The sequence below is a fragment of the Ahaetulla prasina genome, chromosome 4 (genome assembly GCF_028640845.1).
Source record: "Ahaetulla prasina isolate Xishuangbanna chromosome 4, ASM2864084v1, whole genome shotgun sequence".
In the NCBI taxonomy this organism is placed as follows: Eukaryota; Metazoa; Chordata; class Lepidosauria; order Squamata; family Colubridae; genus Ahaetulla; species Ahaetulla prasina.
Genome location: NC_080542.1, coordinates 43,121,760 through 43,140,405, shown reverse-complemented (window position 1 = coordinate 43,140,405; position 18,646 = coordinate 43,121,760). Strand labels below are relative to the sequence as shown.

Genomic DNA, 18,646 nt, shown 5'->3' with positions numbered 1-18,646 from the left:
CCTTTTTCATTCACACAGTAGAAGAGTGGAGGATCTCAGTGTTTGCCTTACAGTCACATTTTCTCATTGAGAATTTGCACCTCTGAAGTCAGTAGGGTAAAGGCCTGGCTGGTAGTATAGATAGGTAATATGTGTGCTGCCTCACTTTGAAATGTAGTAATCAGCTTTCGTGGGTTGGTAAATTTCCTCCCAGTCACTGTGTTGAGTATGACTTGGGGAATTCCCCCAAAGTCATGCCCTCATGGGACCACGGAAGAAGGATTGTGTTCTGTTTTCCTTAAGTCATCAATTGCATCAATCGGCAATTTATCCTATCTCTCTGCTGCTGGAATAACAATTTGCACAGACTTGAAATGTTGCAGGATTTTAACAGATGCTTTTAACAGATTAACTGAGTTGGAAGGGATCTTGTAGGTCATCTAGTCCAACCTACTGCCCAAGCAGTAGGCCCTACACCATTTCTGACAGATGGGCTATCTAGTCTCTTCTTGAAAGCTTCCAGTTGTGAAACTCCCACAATGTCTGAAGGCAACTTCTGTTCCATTGGTTGATTGCTCTCACTGTCAGAAAATTTCTCCTTATTTCCAGGTTGAATCTCTCCTTGTTCAGTTTCCATCCATTGTCTGGCCTTTAGGTGCTTTGGAAAATAGCTTGACCCCCTCCTCTCTGTGGCAGCGCCTCAAATATTGGAATACTGCTATCATGGCTCCCTTGGTCCTTCTCTTCACTAGACTAACCTTGCCTTGTTCCCTTTGAAGTAATATGCTTCACTGGAATTTTAAACAAAAAGCATAAACCTTTAAAATGAAGGTGTCTATTTCTATTTTTTGGGGGAGAGGGAATTGGAAAGCTTTGCAAGACTGAGGTCCTTTTAAGTTTGGCATCACTTTTAAACTTTTTGTGAGAATGCTTGTTAAGTGTGGTAGAATGTTGAAGACTGCACTTCAAGATTCCAGAAAATGCCAAGTCCTGCTTAAGATGAAGGTTGACCGGTTTAGCAGAAACCTAGCCTAAAATAGCAGTCGTGCTAAATTAGAGTAAAAGCAGTTAGAAATAGACTTTGAGTGAAGTCACAGATGAAATAGGGAATTCATCAGAATAACAGGTGGAGAGTGAAATGTGAGCAACAAATAGATCTAGTACGCAGACGTTGCTCCAGGAGGCAGTGATTGAAGGCAGTTTAAGACTTGAATTCCCAGAGTCCCCTCAAGGCTCAATTATCAGGTAGCCAACTTTTACTGCTCACTTAAATGACTTACTCATGAACATGATGTTCTGTTTCTCTGATATTCTCTCCTCTATTTGCCGTCACCTGAGTTTGCACTTTCTGCAGCCGATTGTTTCCTAAGATTGGATGGTGGATCAACTGAACCAGAAAAAAACGCTTTGCAGCCTGATGAAATCTGGCTGAAAGGGCTTTCCTCAAGGTAATAGAAATCCTGTTTTCTGCTTCAGTAGTTGCCTCTCACAATACCTCAAGCAATTCTAGACCTTCCTCTGAGTTGACACAACACCTGTGATAGTTTCCCACCCAATCTACATAGTTGATTAGGGAGGAACAAAGTCAAAAATTCATTATGATATTGCAGTTGTAGGTGAGTAATTCTTTCCCTTGTCTATTAGACCCCAGGCATTACTCTTCCTATTCCCAGAGCAAAACTTCAAATAACATTAATTTATCATATTATTCTCTGAGCCTTTTTCATTCACACAGTAGAAGAGTGGAGGATCTCAGTGTTTGCCTTACAGTCACATTTTCTCATTGAGAATTTGCACCTCTGAAGTCAGTAGGGTAAAGGCCTGGCTGGTAGTATAGATTTTAATATGTGTGCTGCTTCACTTTGAAATGTAGTAATCAGCTTTCGTGGGTTGATAAATTTCCTCCCAGTCACTGTGTTGAGTATGACTTGGGGAATTCCCCCAAAGTCATGCCCTCATGGGACCACGGAAGAAGGATTGTGTTCTGTTTTCCTTAAGTCATCAATTGCATCAATCGGCAATTTACCCTATCTCTCTGCTGCTGGAATAACAATTTGCACAGACTTGAAATGTTGCAGGATTTTAACAGATGCTTTTAACAGATTAACTGAGTTGGAAGGGATTTTGTAGGTCATCTAGTCCAACCTACTGCCCAAGCAGTAGGCCCTACACCATTTCTGACAGATGGGCTATCTAGTCTCTTCTTGAAAGCTTCCAGTTGTGAAACTCCCACATTGTCTGAAGGCAACTTCTGTTCCATTGGTTGATTGCTCTCACTGTCAGAAAATTTCTCCTTATTTCCAGGTTGAATCGCTCCTTGTTCAGTTTCCATCCATTGTCTGGCCTTTAGGTGCTTTGGAAAATAGCTTGACCCCCTCCTCTCTGTGGCAGCGCCTCAAATATTGGAATACTGCTATCATGTCTCCCTTGGTCCTTCTCTTCACTAGACTAACCTTGCCTTGTTCCTTTTGAGGTAATATGCTTCACTGGAATTTTAAACAAAAAGCACAAACCTTTAAAATGAAGGTGTCTATTTCTATTTTTTGGGGGAGAGGGAATTGGAAAGCTTTGCAAGACTGAGGTCCTTTTAAGTTTGGCATCACTTTTAAACTTTTTGTGAGAATGCTTGTTAAGTGTGGTAGAATGTTGAAGACTGCACTTCAAGATTCCAGAAAATGCCAAGTCCTGCTTAAGATGAAGGTTGACCGGTTTAGCAGAAACCTAGCCTAAAATAGCAGTCGTGCTAAATTAGAGTAAAAGCAGTTAGAAATAGACTTTGAGTGAAGTCACAGATGAAATAGGGAATTCATCAGAATAACAGGTGGAGAGTGAAATGTGAGCAACAAATAGATCTAGTACGCAGACGTTGCTCCAGGAGGCAGTGATTGAAGGCAGTTTAAGACTTGAATTCCCAGAGTCCCCTCAAGGCTCAATTATCAGGTAGCCAACTTTTACTGCTCACTTAAATGACTTACTCATGAACATGATGTTCTGTTTCTCTGATATTCTCTCCTCTATTTGCCGTCACCTGAGTTTGCACTTTCTGCAGCCGATTGTTTCCTAAGATTGGATGGTGGATCAACTGAACCAGAAAAAAACGCTTTGCAGCCTGATGAAATCTGGCTGAAAGGGCTTTCCTCAAGGTAATAGAAATCCTGTTTTCTGCTTCAGTAGTTGCCTCTCACAATACCTCAAGCAATTCTAGACCTTCCTCTGAGTTGACACAACACCTGTGATAGTTTCCCACCCAATCTACATAGTTGATTAGGATCTGTGAAACTAATAAACACTATATATTTTGCTTATCTTGTGTCTCAAGCTTTCCTTATGTCTTGTATCTTGAAGACATGTATGTTCACTATGGCACCATAAACAGGTACCGAAACCTGAATCGCTCACAAGTCAGTATCTTGAACTGCCAGGTCAGAATTCCAGAAACGGAGATGAATCACAGTTGGGAATCCCAAAACATTTGGGGGAATTCTACAGTCAGAACCCATCTTCCAAAATAAATAGATTTCTAAGTGAGGAATATTTCCCTAGATTTTCATGTAACACGTTTGAGTTAAAATGTCTTTCTTTTATTTAATATAGGGTGTCACATTTCACATGGGAATATTCTGTGAAGTAAAGAATGTTTGTAAAACAAAGCATATCTGGAAACATTCATTAGGGTGAAATAGTTCCTTAATACATTTCTTTAATTTATAGGTAACATATCTGAATCCAAAAATTATTTCTTTTTTTAAAATGATTGCTGGAATAAGCCTCTTTTCTTTTTCCTGTTTCCTGCATCTATCTCCAGCAAGGATCTCTTAATTTTAAGTATGTCAGTCTGTAACCTTTTCTATGTATTTAACCACAGCTGTGAAAAGAAAAAAATTCAAATTAGAAGTATGATATCTAGTTCATAATTTTTTAATTAAAAGAATGTCAGAAGAACAAGAGGAAGAAAAGGAAGACAAAAAAGAGCAGCATTACTGTAACACTAATCATAGAACTTCTTTTCACATTTTTGTTATTCGGGGCAAGGGTGATTTTTTTGGAGGAAACATTCTGAATCTGTTGTGTCCATTGTAATAGAGCTGCTTTTGGGTCAAGAATAAAACAGGCTGGACAACTGTAAACTCACATTATTAAATATATATTGAATTGAATTATAGTCAAAACGCCATTTACCTTTAAGATTATTTTTCTTCTTTGAATTCAGTGCTGATGAATGTTTGTGTGTATGTGTGTGTGTGTGTGTACATATACTCACAGAGATAATTTAATAGTAATCAAAGATACCTGGTAACTTTATTTGCAGGGTTGTTTGATAAGAGCAGGTAAACCATGTTCAACTCAAGTGTTGATAGCATAATACTTTAATCATTATAGATTAAGCTGAATGCTTGGCATCGAGCCAGAGCATAATTCTTTAAAGTGGATGGCTGTACTGTGAGAAAAAGCCTAGAGCAAGGGAGGGAAAGAGAATTTTAGCTATTACATTTCTGTAAATTCACTAGGGAGCGGTATTGGCACATTAAAACATACATGCTACTGAAATTGCAAATCTTTCCTCAGAACTTGTAATATGGCAAAGTTAACTTAACTTTTTGGCAACGAAGTATTTTTAATTAGGTGAGCAAATAATTTATACAACATTTGCCTGTTTTTTTTTTCCAGAAATGGATTCAGTTGCTTGTGGTTTATCTCAGAAGTTCAAGGAAAATTTAAGTTATTAGTTGATCCCAGCTCAATTTCGAATACATGCTGCCTTCCTGGGCTTTTGATCTTTTTTTTTTTGTTCCAAGTTTTATTTTGGGACAGGATCCTTAGTGGAACTTTAAACCAACCAATTAAGTTAATGAATATAGGGTTACCCACAGCTCTTTTCTTCTAAAATCTTAGTACTGCCTTCTAGCATTCCATTGTCTTACAGATTAGTCAAATCCGACTTTCCTAGATTTTATTTGAAGTTAGATGTAAATTTTTATCCAGAATTTGCCTTTATTTTTGCATTTGAGAGTTCTTTTTTATGAAGTTTTGCAAGAATTTCCTTGTTTCCATGCAAGGCTCAGGAGTTTAAATAAGAGCTCTGCTTATTTTAAACTGCTTCTGTTTCCCAGTATATGGAGGGTGGGCATTTTTTCAGTAGTAATATAACATACATGCAAAAATCCGCTCCCAATCTCTCTCATAATGGCATTTCCTCTCCTTAGAATTCCAACAACAGAGACAGGGAAGATATTGTAGGAAAGAAAAAAAATCAATTTCCTATCCCATGTGGAAGACAATGTGATAGCTAAAAAAAAATTGATTTTTAATTTAATATTTGCTGCAGAAATTCAACAATGCTGTGATAATTCATTGATAACTTTGAGAGGCATTTTATCTGTGATTGGAACAGAATTAATAGTACGTACAGAAAATAAGTGTATTCAAGCTGGTTTTCAGTCCATGCAGACCTAGAAAGTGAACACTTGATATCAAAGTTTCTCAGTCTGAGAAACTTCAGAGGTGTGGACTTCAACTTCCAGCCAATCCACGCATTTTAAAGTTGTTGAGCTTGAGAAACACTATCCAATACCATGGACATTCTGTTTCTACTACTATGGTATGAATTTGTCTTCATTCATTCCTTTAGTCATGGAAATGACTAAAAACATTTCCAGAAGTCACAAACTTATTGGCAGGGATTCTGTTTTATATAGTACAGTAATTGTTAAATAGATTTGCAGATTCATATATGGAAGTCAAACTCATTTTTGTAGTGTTCATACATATTTTAGGAACACTGAAATTACCTGATGAGTAGGCAGCATGTTCTTGATTAATTACATAAATCTATTTTTCTTTCTCCGTGAGTGTTGCAACAACTGCTAGCTGCAAGAGAATTTGAGGGAGTTAAAATATAGACAAGCAAAAATAGATTAAATGAGAAAGTAAGGAAGGTACTCATATTAAATTTTTTCCAGTCTTATGATTTTTAAACTGTATGGTGAATTCTGTTCTCAAGGTATATATTTGTTTTATTTGAACAGCATATTGCAGGATAACTGGCCCTTTAATCATTACTTTAACTTTGCAAACTAGACTTCTTTAAATCATGTTGTTCAAAATATTAATACTTATTTCAGACTTAACTTTTCCTGGAGAGCAAGTCATTTTAAATAACTGTATCTATCTGAACAGATAACAAGATATTTCTTCAGAATATCCCAATCTTGCTCTGTGAATGTTGTTCCCAGTGCCACCAAATCATGTTTTAAGAGTGTTTTCTTGGGAACTTTTGTAGACCCCAATAAATTTGGAACAGTTATTGATTTTTCTTCTTGTGCTATACTTGTGTGATTTGTGCTGTAACAGTTATTGGAAGGCCAGAATTCTAATTGATTACTAAGCTTCGACAATACAGTTTTATTTGCTTATCTGTTCAAAATGAAATTCCGTGGTGTTCCAAGTTAAGAATGCCTAGGTTTGCTGATGAAATATTTATGTTCCACATCTGTTACTGAACTGAGCTGTTACTGAACATTAATGCCGTATATTGTAAAAAGCTACATGGCTTTGCTAGACTGTTATATACTATTTTACATTAGAGATAATTTGCTGATGACGTGATAGCAGTTAGCATGGGCATACTGGCATTTACCAGAGGAGTGAGAAATATCATTCATAGGTCCCTAACACAACTTTGTTGCATAACTAAATGTGTTTTCAGTGATGCCTGTCAACTTGGCATAACAGTTTCAACCCTTCTTGGAATGAGACACCCTTCTCTTGGTTTCATGTGGCTTAGTCACCTTGTGCCTGGACTGGTGCAAGACGCTTCATGCGCAGCAACATTTTAAAACTATCCTGAAAGTACAGCTGGTCCAGAAAATGGCAGCTCATAGAGCGATGCACATTTCAGTCTGTCTGTGTGATGCTGCTTTGAGAGTTCCACTGACTAGAAGGTTCCACTGACTAGAGTTCCACTGTATCTTTTAAAACTGTTCCTTACATAGGATCTGGATTTCTTTGGGACTGTCTTATCCTAATAAATTCTGCTCTTCCAATTAGAATCTCTAGGCCCTTCACTTAGACTAGATGTGGCCATTGCAGCCTGCATGTGGTCCTGGACAGCTAGCAATGTGGCTTCACAAAATCAAAACTTTTAACATTATTATATGGTTTATATACATTAAGTATATTATATATATTTATATATAAAGGTAAAGGTTTTCCCTGCCCAGTCATTTATGACTCTAGGGGGCAATGCTCATCTCTTTGTTTTAGCCGAGGGAGCCAGCATTGTCTAAAAACATTTCTGTGGTCATGTGGCCAGTGTGACTGTACTCCAAAGGCACACAGAACATAGTTAACTTCCCATCAGAGTGCTACCTATTTATCTAGTCACATTTTCATGCTTTCAAACTGCTAGGTGGGCAGGAGCTGGGGCAGGAATGGGAGCTCATCCTGTTGTGCAGCGCTTGGGTCTTGAACCTGGACTGTCAGTTTTCCAGCTGACAAGTTCAGTATCTTTAACTGTTGAACCACCATGCCTGCCCCTGAATTTTATGTAATTCAAGACAATTCCTTTTTACTCATTATGGCTCAGGCAAGCCAGAAGGTTGGACACTCATGATTTAGATACTGTTAATTTCAGAAGCTTCGAAGGCAGTGTTTTTCCCCCACCCCAATTGCTGTATCCTTTCTTTGAATAGTATTTCCCTGAGATCTGGACATTCTGGGTTTCAGAAAGGCCATCAAAAGCTGACCTTTTCAACAGAACTTGGAGATAGGAATGTTATGAGCTACTCCCTCCTGTGATATGGAGATGAATGAATGTATTTCATTGTTGCTGCCTTTGTGTTATTATTTTATTAGTGTTTTAGATTGTGTACTTTTTCACATTTATACAAATACAGTAGGTAAGGTCCATGTTTCATGCTAGCAATTTCAATAACTTGGATCTTAATTCATATGGAAAAATGGCAATGTTTTGAACTAGATTCTCTGCAGATAAAAAATTCTGAAGATTATCACTACTTGTGGAAGATATCAGATTATTATATCATATGGCAAGATATGCAACAGTAACCTAAATGGCATCATTTGATATTGTTGCAAAGGCTCTAGTTTCTTCTCACGTCTACAAAGAGACTGGCTAATTGAGCTTAAGATCACACATCACATATCAGTATTATTGAACACATACTTGATTGCATAAGCAAAAGTTAGGACATGCAATTTTATAGGATAGAGGTTTATCTAAAAGTCGCCACTAATGATAGAAGTGTCAACCCTGAAGTTGGCTGAACTGTGGCCATTTTCTTTTTTGTAGTTTTTCTCTAGGGAGGTTTCTCTTCTCTCTGCTTCAGGGCTGACACAGCCTGGAACGAAGGGGCCAGGGAGGGTAGTGTAGAGATAGGTGGGGTATTATAGCCTAAATAAAATTCTTTCCCCTGGGAATCGAGGATGTTGGTGCAAGTGTTCGAAAGGTAGAGACTGAGGTCACCTAGCAACTGGACTGTATGCTGATTGGACCATGTGACTGGAGACTCTGGGGGGAAATGACAAAGTTTTACTTTTAATTGGGTGTAAAACCGGCATGAATTTAGAGCCGGTATTTCACCAGGAACATGCCAATTTGATATGTCCCAATAAAATGTTATTTGAGGAAATTGCCTGCCTTGGAGTTCTTATTGAATGGGATGTATTACTTGAAAGAGAATGATAATGTCAATTCAATTTAATTGCCGGAGGCTGCAGCTAGTCCAGAATGCAGCTGCGTGGGTAATAGTGGGGGCAACTCGTTGCTCCCATGTAACACCAATCCTGCGCAGCTTGCACTGGCTTCCTGTGGTCTTTCGGGTGCGCTTCAAGATTTTGGTTACCACCTTTAAAGCGCTCCATGGCTTAGGACCCGGGTACTTACGGGACCGCCTGCTGTTACCTTGTGCCTCCCACCGACCCGTACGCTCACACAGAGAGGGCCTTCTCAGGGTGCCGTCCGCCAAGCAATGTCGGCTGGCGGCCCCCAGGGGAAGGGCCTTCTCTGTTGGAGCTCCTATGCTCTGGAATGAACTTCCCCCCGGTTTACGTCAATTGCCTGATCTTCGGACCTTTCGGCGTGAGCTGAAAACGCACCTATTTATTCAAGCGGGACTGGATTGAAATTTTATTGGGGTATTTATGTTTTAAGATTTTAAATGGTTTTAAAATTTCGGCCACATTATAATATTTCTTTTTAACTTCTTTTTAATGTTTATATATTGAATTTTTACTTGGCTGTACACCGCCCTGAGTCCTCCGGGAGAAGGGCGGTATAAAAATCGAAATAAATAAATAAATAAATAAATAAATGCCCAATTAAGATACATTTAGTAAAACAGAGTCTATTTCCTGACTCTGTCCACTTTTGATTCACTTTGTCCATTTTGGGGTGGAGAGGTGGAGGGCAAGAGAGATGGCTCCTAACCTACTGCTCAAATTCTTGTCTTAAAAAAAAACACACCATATCTCTGCTGTAAAGTGAAAGTGTTTACTATATAACATTCCTTCTCTCAGAATCCCCCCCCCCAAATATTTTTGCACATTACATGCAATTCAATTGCTGTAGCAAAAAGCTATTTTTTCATAAGAAAGTCTAAAATGTAGAGCTTCTCTATATTTATTGAAATAAAGCAGTTGTAAAATACTGGAACATGTTTGCAGACTTCAGTATCAATAATGAGCACAACAACACTTCTATAACTTGCAAATAGTGAAAAAGTTTATTAAACTACTCAAGCTAAAAGAAAGCACACTTTGAGGTGTACTTTAGAAACTTGCGTAAAGATAAGTAGATAGAAGTTACAAAGTTTTAAAGAAAAAACTTATCGCTTTTAAAAAAAGAATGATTTCTAAGTCTAGCTCTTGAAGAAGCTTTTCTTGCTAGAAAGTGTTAGAAAGTATATAAAAATGGAAAGTTATTTTTGTCATTTGCTGGTATTTATTTAGATGGCTTCTCTTCAACTGATTTGACTTGGGAAGAAACCACTCTGCCGTCCACCATTTCCTCTACGATTGTTTTAACCATTCTGGTTTTTGTTGACTCTGAAATAAAATACATACAGTGCAATGTTATTTATTTCTTTATCAAATTTATATAGCCACCAAAGGCAACTCTGGGTAGTGGACAATAGTAGATAAAAACAAAAAATATAAAAACTGCAAAAACAAATATAAAAGCCATAGCAATAAATAGCATAAAAACCAAAAATATAAACCATAGATGAAGAGAGAATTAAAAAAAATACATCCCTCAACAATGGAACCCTGTAGACAATCTCCAGTTCTGTGGGAGGCTCCAGGTCTGGTTACATAACCAGATCTGTGGGCCTGTTGGAATATCAAAAGAGATGAGGCCAACCTATTATTATTTTTTTTGTGGGGGAGAAGGATGTTCTATAAAGCAGGTGCCATGGCTTAGAAGACATATCTCCTGAGATCCACCAAATGTAGATCATAGCCAGTGGTACCCACAGCATGCTTTCTCTGTAAGATCTGAAGGGGCGGGCTGCTGGAAACAAGGAGAGGCAATCCCTCAAACAATCAGTCCAATGTCATGAAGGGCTTTAAAGGTTAAAACCAGCACCTTGAATTGGACTTGGGAGCAAACTGGCCACAGGTGCTCTAGATTCTGACATGCTTTTATTATTTTTCACGTTCATTTTACAGTGTATAGATATAGATCATAATAAAACATCAGAGATTAATTCTTCTAACAAGATGGGATAATTAGCAGACCCATTAAGGTGAATCAGACTTGGGTTGCCAGTTTTTCTTGAGACTGTGGGGGAATGGAAGAATAAAGTTGTCATAGTGGATATCAGTAGCTATTAGCCATAGTTCCTGGCTGGCTACCCCCAAGATCTATCTCAATAATAAAAATTACTACTCCATCACTGTTTTTCTCTCTGCAAGGCCTGTTAGTATAAATTAGTCCACTGGAAGAAAAATAATTGTAGAAAATGCAAGCAAGGATAGGTGTAACACTATATTTTTTAAAAGTCCATGTCTGGTTTGAATTGGAGCCTTCTGCTTTTGTTAGGTTCAAACATTAAGATATAAATATATGTTTATATTTTTGATTACTGTTATGTGTGAATCTGGTCAATATATCCTGTTCCACAAATTATAGTTAAAAAGAACCATGATTCAATATCATGTGGTAACCTATCCAATATATAATTTAACACTGAGAAAATAAGTTTTGATATTGTATTAATAATAATAAGGATGAGTAGTTAAAGTATCTAAAACCAAACACAACACATTAATATGGGCAAATCTGCTGCCTTTTCATAAATTTCAGGTATATGGAATGGGTATTGTACTGTGATTTTCAAGGTGAACAGGTCAGGAAAGAGGCATAATAAAATTAATGCTCTTTATTTTAATAAGATACAATATCAAAGCTGAAAGCCAGTTCATGTTCCTCTCTTCCCATCTTATACTAAATAAAATCAAGGTAGGATTGTGTACTTTATTTTACCAATACCCCTTGGTGTCTTGTTCCGTCCTTTGGTATGTCTATGACTAACTATACACTATTCCTTTACACATAGCTTCAGTACTCAGCAGAGAACCTTCTATCATTTGGTAAGTAAGCTCAAACTGCCCAAGGAGCTGCTGATCCAATTCTACAGAGGAATTATTGAGTCTGTCATTTGCACCTCTATAACTGTCTGGTTCGGTTCTGCAACCCAACAAGAAAAACACAAACTTCAGAGGATAATTAGAACTGCAGAAAAAATAATTGCTACCAACTTGCCTTCCATTGAGGACCTGTATACTGCACGAATCAAGAAGAGGGCCGTGAAAATATTTGCAGATCCCTCGCATCCTGGACATAAACTGTTTCAACTCCTACCCTCAAAACGACGCTATAGAGCACTGCACACCAGAACAACTAGACACAAGAACAGTTTTTTCCCGAAGGCCATCACTCTGCTAAACAAATAATTCCCTCAACACTGTCAGACTATTTATTTATTTATTTGATTTTTATACCGCCCTTCTCCCGAAGGACTCAGGGCGGTGTACAGGCAAGATAAAACAATACAATATACAGATTAAAATACCATTTAAAAAACGTATTTAAATTAGCCTAAAATTAAAAAATTTCCATACTAAAAACCCCGTTTAAAAATTGATAAAAGATAAAATTCAATTTAAGACAGCCCCGCGCAAATAAAAAGATGCGTCTTCAGTTCGCGACGGAATGTCCGAAGGTCAGGTATTTGGCGAAACCCGGGGAAGTTCGCTCCAGAGTGTGGAGCCCCACAGAGAAGGACCTTCCTGGGGCCGCCAGCCGACATTGCTTGGCGGACGGCACCCTGAGAAGTCCCTCTGTGAGAGCGCACGGGTCGGTGGGAGGCATGTGGTAACAGCAGGCGGTCCCGTAAGTACCCAGGCCCTAAGCCATGGAGCGCTTTAAAGGTCGTAACCAGCACCTTAAAGCGCACTCGAAGGCCACAGGCAGCCAGTGCAGTCTGCGCAGGAGCGGTGTTATATGGGAGCCACGGAGCTCCTCTATCACCAGCAGCTGCATTCTGACTAACTGAAGCCTCCGAGTGCACTTCAAGGGGAGCCCCATGTAGAGAGCATTACAATAATCCAGGCGAGAGGTAACGAGCGCATGAGTGACCGTGCACAAGGCATCCCGATCAAGGAAGGGGCTCAACTGCCGAACCAGGCGAACCTGGTGGAAGGCCCCCCTGGAGACGGCCGTCAAATGATCTTCAAACGACAGCCGTTCATCCAGGAGGACACCTAAGTTGCGCACCCTATCCTTTGGGGCCAATAACTCGCCTCCAACAGTCAGCCGCGGCTGCAGCTGACTGAATCGGGGTGCCGGCATCCACAGCCACTCCATCTTGGAGGGATTAAGCTTGAGCCTGTTTCTCCCCATCCAGACCCGTACGGCTTCCACGCACCGGGACAGCACTTCAACAGCTTCATTGGGGTGGCCTGGGGTGGAGAAGTACAGCTGGGTGTCATCAGCGTACAGCTGGTATCTCACCCCAAAGCCACTGATGATCTCACCCAATGGCTTCATATAGATGTTGAACAGAAGGGGCGAGAGAATCGACCCCTGCGGCACCCCACAAGTGAGGTCCCTCGCGGTCGACCTCTGCCCCCCTGTCAACACCGTCTGTGACCGGTCAGAGAGATAGGAGGAGAACCACCGATATACGGTGCCTCCCACTCCCAATCCCCCCAACTGGCGCAGCAGGATACCATGGTCGATGGTATCAAAAGCCGCTGAGAGGTCTAATAGGACCAGGGCAGAGGAATAACCCCTGTCCCTGGCCCTCCAGAGATCATCCACCAATGCGACCAAAGCTGTCTCCGTGCTGTACCCGGGTCGGAAGCCGGACTGGAACGGGTCTAGATAGACGGCTTCATCCAGGTATTGGGGTAGCTGTCGCGCCACAGCACTCTCCACAACCTTCGCAACAAAGCGAAGGTTGGAGACTGGACGATAATTACCCAAAATAGCTGGGTCCAGGGAGGGCTTCTTGAGGAGGGGTCTCACCACCGCCTCTTTCAAGGCGGCAGGGAAAACCCCTTCCAACAAAGAAGCGTTGATAATCTCCTGGAGCCAGCCTCGTGTCACCTCCTGAGTGGCCAGTACCAGCCAGGAAGGACACGGGTCCAGTAAACATGTAGTGGCGTGAAGCCTCCCCAACAGCCTGTCCATGTCCTCGGGAGCCACAGGGTCAAACTCATCCCAAATGGACTCAACAAGACGTGTCTCCTCTCCCTCGCCTGGATCATCCCAATTTCGGTCCAGACCATCCCGGAGCTGAGCGATTTTATCGTATAGATAACCACTAAACTCCTCAGCACGTCCCTGCAACGGGTCATCCCGCACCTCCTGATGAAGGAGGGAGCGGGTCACCCGAAACAGGGCAGCCGGGCGGTTATCTGCCGACGCAATGAATCTGCACTACTATTAATCGTTTCATAGTTCCCATCACCAATCTCTTTCCAGTTATGACTGTATGACTATAACTTGTTGCTGGCAATCCTTATGATTTATATTGATATATTGATCATCAATTGTGTTGTAAATGTTGTACCTTGATGAACGTATCTTTTCTTTTATGTACACTGAGAGCATATGCACCAAGACAAATTCCTTGTGTGTCCAATCACACTTGGCCAATAAAATTCTATTCTATTCTATTCTAATGATGAGAGACAGAAGTATAATATGTATGAGTTTGATAATTATTGTTTTTTGATGGGGTAGATTAGGGTCTTCTAAATTTGTAAGATGGAGTGATATAGTCATGCCAGCACAGGGGTTACCCCTGTATGCTCAGCTCCCGTGCAGCCATGGTCTCCAACACACCTAGCTTCAATTCTATCATCCACCCAGAGACTATGCCTTGCAGGGGAGGTAGGGCATAGGCACACCTGTATGAGAGGCTCCATTCAAAGCAGATCTGGAATAGGGAACATCAAGATAAAAGTGGAAATCGCAAAAATATTGCAAGGGCAGAGGAGAGGCAGTATACTATTAATGTGAAAGAAAATAGCAAGGAGTGTGTACTACAAGCAAGACTTTATAGAAATATATGCATTACCTTTCACAGGAGGTCCTGAACTGTAGATGGTTGTGGAATATCCTCTGTAAAGAAAGAATTCATTTTTTTGTAAATACTCAGCTCTTTCTCAGTATCATCCATGGGATTTTCAAAGCATTGGGCTTTATAAAAAATCTTGTTCCTCCCTGTGTGGCCCTTATCAATGTCAGCTTCCAAACGTGGATGTAATAGCACTTCTTCCAAGCTCATTCATTCCCACCAATTATCTTTTCTCCACCCATCTTGAATTGCCAAAAAACTCTTTATCAGCCATGACATTGGCTGTCCCTATTGCTGATTCCTGTTCTTCCCTTATTGCATCTGTTTTAAATAATTGTAAGACTGCTTCTGCCTAAGGTGACAAAACCGAATAGATTTTCTATACCTTGAGGCTTTGGATGGAGGAGGAACATGGAAAATATTTATTTAGCATTAGACAGCTAAGATTGACAGTACAACTAAGCCTGCTTAGTTATGAGTTGGGAACAAGCTATGGGAACATAGTAGGATTATTATGTTGTCAGGGCACTTATGAGCTGAGGTTAGATGCTAGAGGAAAAAGACTATCTGGAGCTGCCTGATCATAGAAAGCCTGGGACTAAACTTAGGATAGACTCTTTTGAGACTATCTGGGAAAATGGGATGAGTGGGAGCCAATCTATGATTCCCCTCTCTGGAGAGAAGTATGAATTGGGTAGAGGGAACCACTGCAAAATTATACACTGGAGCATGTGTTCCAACCATGTCTACAGCTCAGATCAAACAGCTAATCTTCTAAAGTGTCGAAGGTATGGATTTGTCATGAATGAAGGCATGTCCCAGGATAACGTTGCAGGATACGATATGGGGCGGTCACCAGGACCAGAGGTTTAGTCTTCTGAGCTTTCGGACTCATGGTGAACCCCATTCTCAGGAACTTCTCTCTACCAGAATATGTCGATTTTTTGTGTTTAAAATGTGCAAATGCAATTTTATGATGATGGGTGAAGAATAACCCCTGTAGGGTGGGATTTCTTGTATATGCTATGCTTGGTTTTTCAGCATGTAGCTAAAGATAGAATAACATTACTATGACCAACTTTTGAAAGTAATTATTATACTAGTACATTCAGTATATTTGAACAGAATAAATGCTTTCCAAGTCCCATTTATTAAATGTTGCCATTTTATGGGACCTAAGAAACATGCCTTTTCTGTTATAATAGTCTGTTTGGTCTCTGCTTAAGGTTAATGTTTGTGTATGTTGTGAGTGTTATGCTTTTTGTTGTGCTTTGTTTTTAATGGTTGTCTTTGGTCTGAGCTGCCTTGTTTTATGTTTTGTTTTAATTTAGTATTTTAAGTCCATTGGAATGAGTAGCTATATTAAATCTAATAAATCACTTTCTTATTGTTCATATTTCACTTATTTTGGAAGGGATTTTTTCCTACAGAAAATGATTCACATATATAAATTGTCACATGGAACATACTACCGGCTCAAAGCTTCAGAATTTGTTCTGAAACTGATCAGTTGGTAGGCTAGTATTTCTTTATTGTGAGAGCAAATGTCATAAAATAAATGTTTTCCAGATGCTACAACACACCTTACTCTATTCTGATGGAATAAGAATGTATTTTTTTCAATTACATATGCTGCAAATTCCTTACCCCCCTTCTCCTTCCAATAGGCGGTGGTAGGTCTCAATCTCTTTTTCCAGACGTGTCTTTATTCCTAATAGTTGCTGATATTCGGCATTTTGGTTTTCCATATCTGACCGGATCTGCAGAAGTTGTTCTTCCAAACTACTGATCTGCATCTGTAGTTGGCCAAGCTGATCACAGTAACTTTGTTCTGTTTCTGCTAAAGTGCCTTCAAGAGATTGTTTCTGTTGAGAGATAGTCAGAGAAAAAATGAGGCATCAATTACTGAAATAAACAGTTGGAGGAAAGTTCTGGATTGCAAGCCAATATTTAATATAATATTATGACTATATATTCTGTAAGGTAGGTGAGTAGTTGAAAGAATCATTCATGTTCTACTTCATTGTCAAGCTAATTTTTCTTTATTTACTAGTAACTTTAGATAGAACAGATTTTATATAACTTTTTGGCCAATAAGAATGACTATTTTATATACTTTATATAATGTGTTCAAATTTTGCTTGCTAGCTTTTCGAACAAAGTGGATGATGACTTCTGTAGCATGAACTTTAAGGCTATCACTTACATTCTTAATTAATATTTTAATTAGTAGGCATATATGCCATAAGGATTCTAATTTGTTTTTGTATTTTTGTCTGCTTATTTGTTTTTAAGTGTGCTGGCCTCTGGCTGGAGTAAATTTGATTTATGTACTTGAATCACACAAAAAAATTCTTATCTATAATTTTTCAGTTAGAAGGACATTTAAAAGGACAAAGCTGTAATCTCATGTTTACTTGGAAATAAATCCTATTAATTTAGTTCCAGATAAATAGATACAACCCACAGGTGGTTGATTAATTAACTTTGGTTAATTCCAGAAAACTGAGAGAAGAGTTGGATTACCAAGGCTGTAGGTTAGGCTGGGAAGCTGATCTTGTACCGCTCCAAAGTTTCCATGCAGAAGAAATCAAGCTGTACGGCAGTACACTTACCATAGCAAGCTGAGCCTGAAGCTCCAGTTCCAAGCCTTGCATGGTGCGCCTCAGTTCGGTAATTTCACTTTTGCTTGAACTCAGTTGGTCCACATTGGCAGATATCTCTTGCCTCAATGCTCCAACCTAGACAAGTCAGAGAACAATATTTAGCGGGCTAGGTAGAACATTTCCTGTGTTTGACATTCAAGTGGATTTTTCTTGCCTGTTTGTTAAACTGTTCTTCTGCTTCTCTTCGGTTTTTGTCTGCAAGTTCTTCATATTGGGCTCTCATTTCATTCAGAAGTTTAGTCAAGTCAACTCCAGGAGCAGCATCCATTTCCACAGTGACATCACCACTGGTCGCTCCTCTGAAACTCATCAATTCCTGTGGTAGAGAAGTGTGATAGATATGTCACAATGTGCTAGAATATCACCTTGTATGATAGGAAATGATGAACAACAAAGGAGATGTTTGTATTCTGGATTTCTCTAATGCTATGTTTATTCTCATGCGTCTTCCGCATTTTATGTATAGAAGAACATTTCCAGATTAATCTTCTTTCAGTATGGGTGATATCTATCACCTAATGGAAGAACAACAGTTTGGAGGCCATACAAGTAGCAATGTGCTGCATGTAGCTATATCCTGCCACAGACAACTGCTGCCTTTTGGCATCCGTTGTCCGAGGCAATTGCCATGTTAGGTTTAGCAAAACCCATGTAAATGATTTTGGCAATTTATTGTTTATTCAATTTGTAAGGTAGCAAATCATCATGATCTAAGACAAGATACTAAATTTAAAAACCAGTTCAAAATAAATAAATAAAATTGAAAGGGGAAGGCAGGAAATGTAAAATTGCCCCCCAAAAAACATCATTCATATAGGTTCACAAATTACCATGGTCCAGATCCTACTGGAAGAACCAAGTTCCTAAAAAAATAGCAGGCCTTTCAGGGTTTAGAGGCAATATGCCCAGAAGGGCTGAGAAGGCACCTATCCAAAGGATCCAGTGTGACACTGTTGTTGAAGGGATCTGGAGTATGATAAGTGAATCTTCATTTATTACAGATGGTGCAGAAACTACTGGGTGATGTGAGTATATTTTGTTTTGCAATTCAAATTTTTCACTGAATCCTTTTTTTACACTCTCAGTGAACTGTTGGCAGTTTTAAGGAGATACTTTAACTATCCTGAATTACAATTTCCTCTTTCAGTCTTGTATAAAATCCAACTCTATTTTTTTTAATTTAAAGATTCATTTCTAGAGAAGTAGTGGTTTTATTTGTGGCATCTGTCTGTCTGTCTCTCTGTCCGTCCATCCATCCATCCATCCATCCATCCATCCATCCATCCATCCATCCATCCATTTATTGATAATGCCACATATATAATTGGTAAGCATAAAAGCTGTGAATAAAGAAAGGGCAGATTTATAGAGGGAGACCAAAGCAACTTTGGA

At 39.4% G+C, this 18,646-nt stretch overlaps 1 protein-coding gene across 1 annotated transcript in view; it reads right to left on the bottom strand.

Moving 5' to 3' along the window:
• Window positions 1–9,694: 9,694 nt before the first annotated feature.
• The window catches only part of LOC131198867 (keratin, type I cytoskeletal 24-like), a 13,555-nt gene continuing 4,603 nt past the window's right edge, over window positions 9,695–18,646 (bottom strand). The window contains exons 4-8 of the mRNA XM_058184014.1: window positions 17,409–17,570; window positions 17,204–17,329; window positions 16,236–16,453; window positions 14,589–14,632; window positions 9,695–10,044 (exon numbers count right to left, since the gene is read on the bottom strand). Of these exons, the coding sequence (XP_058039997.1) occupies window positions 9,941–10,044; window positions 14,589–14,632; window positions 16,236–16,453; window positions 17,204–17,329; window positions 17,409–17,570 (654 nt within the window). The 3' untranslated portion in view covers window positions 9,695–9,940. The remainder of the gene's footprint in view (window positions 10,045–14,588; window positions 14,633–16,235; window positions 16,454–17,203; window positions 17,330–17,408; window positions 17,571–18,646) is intronic.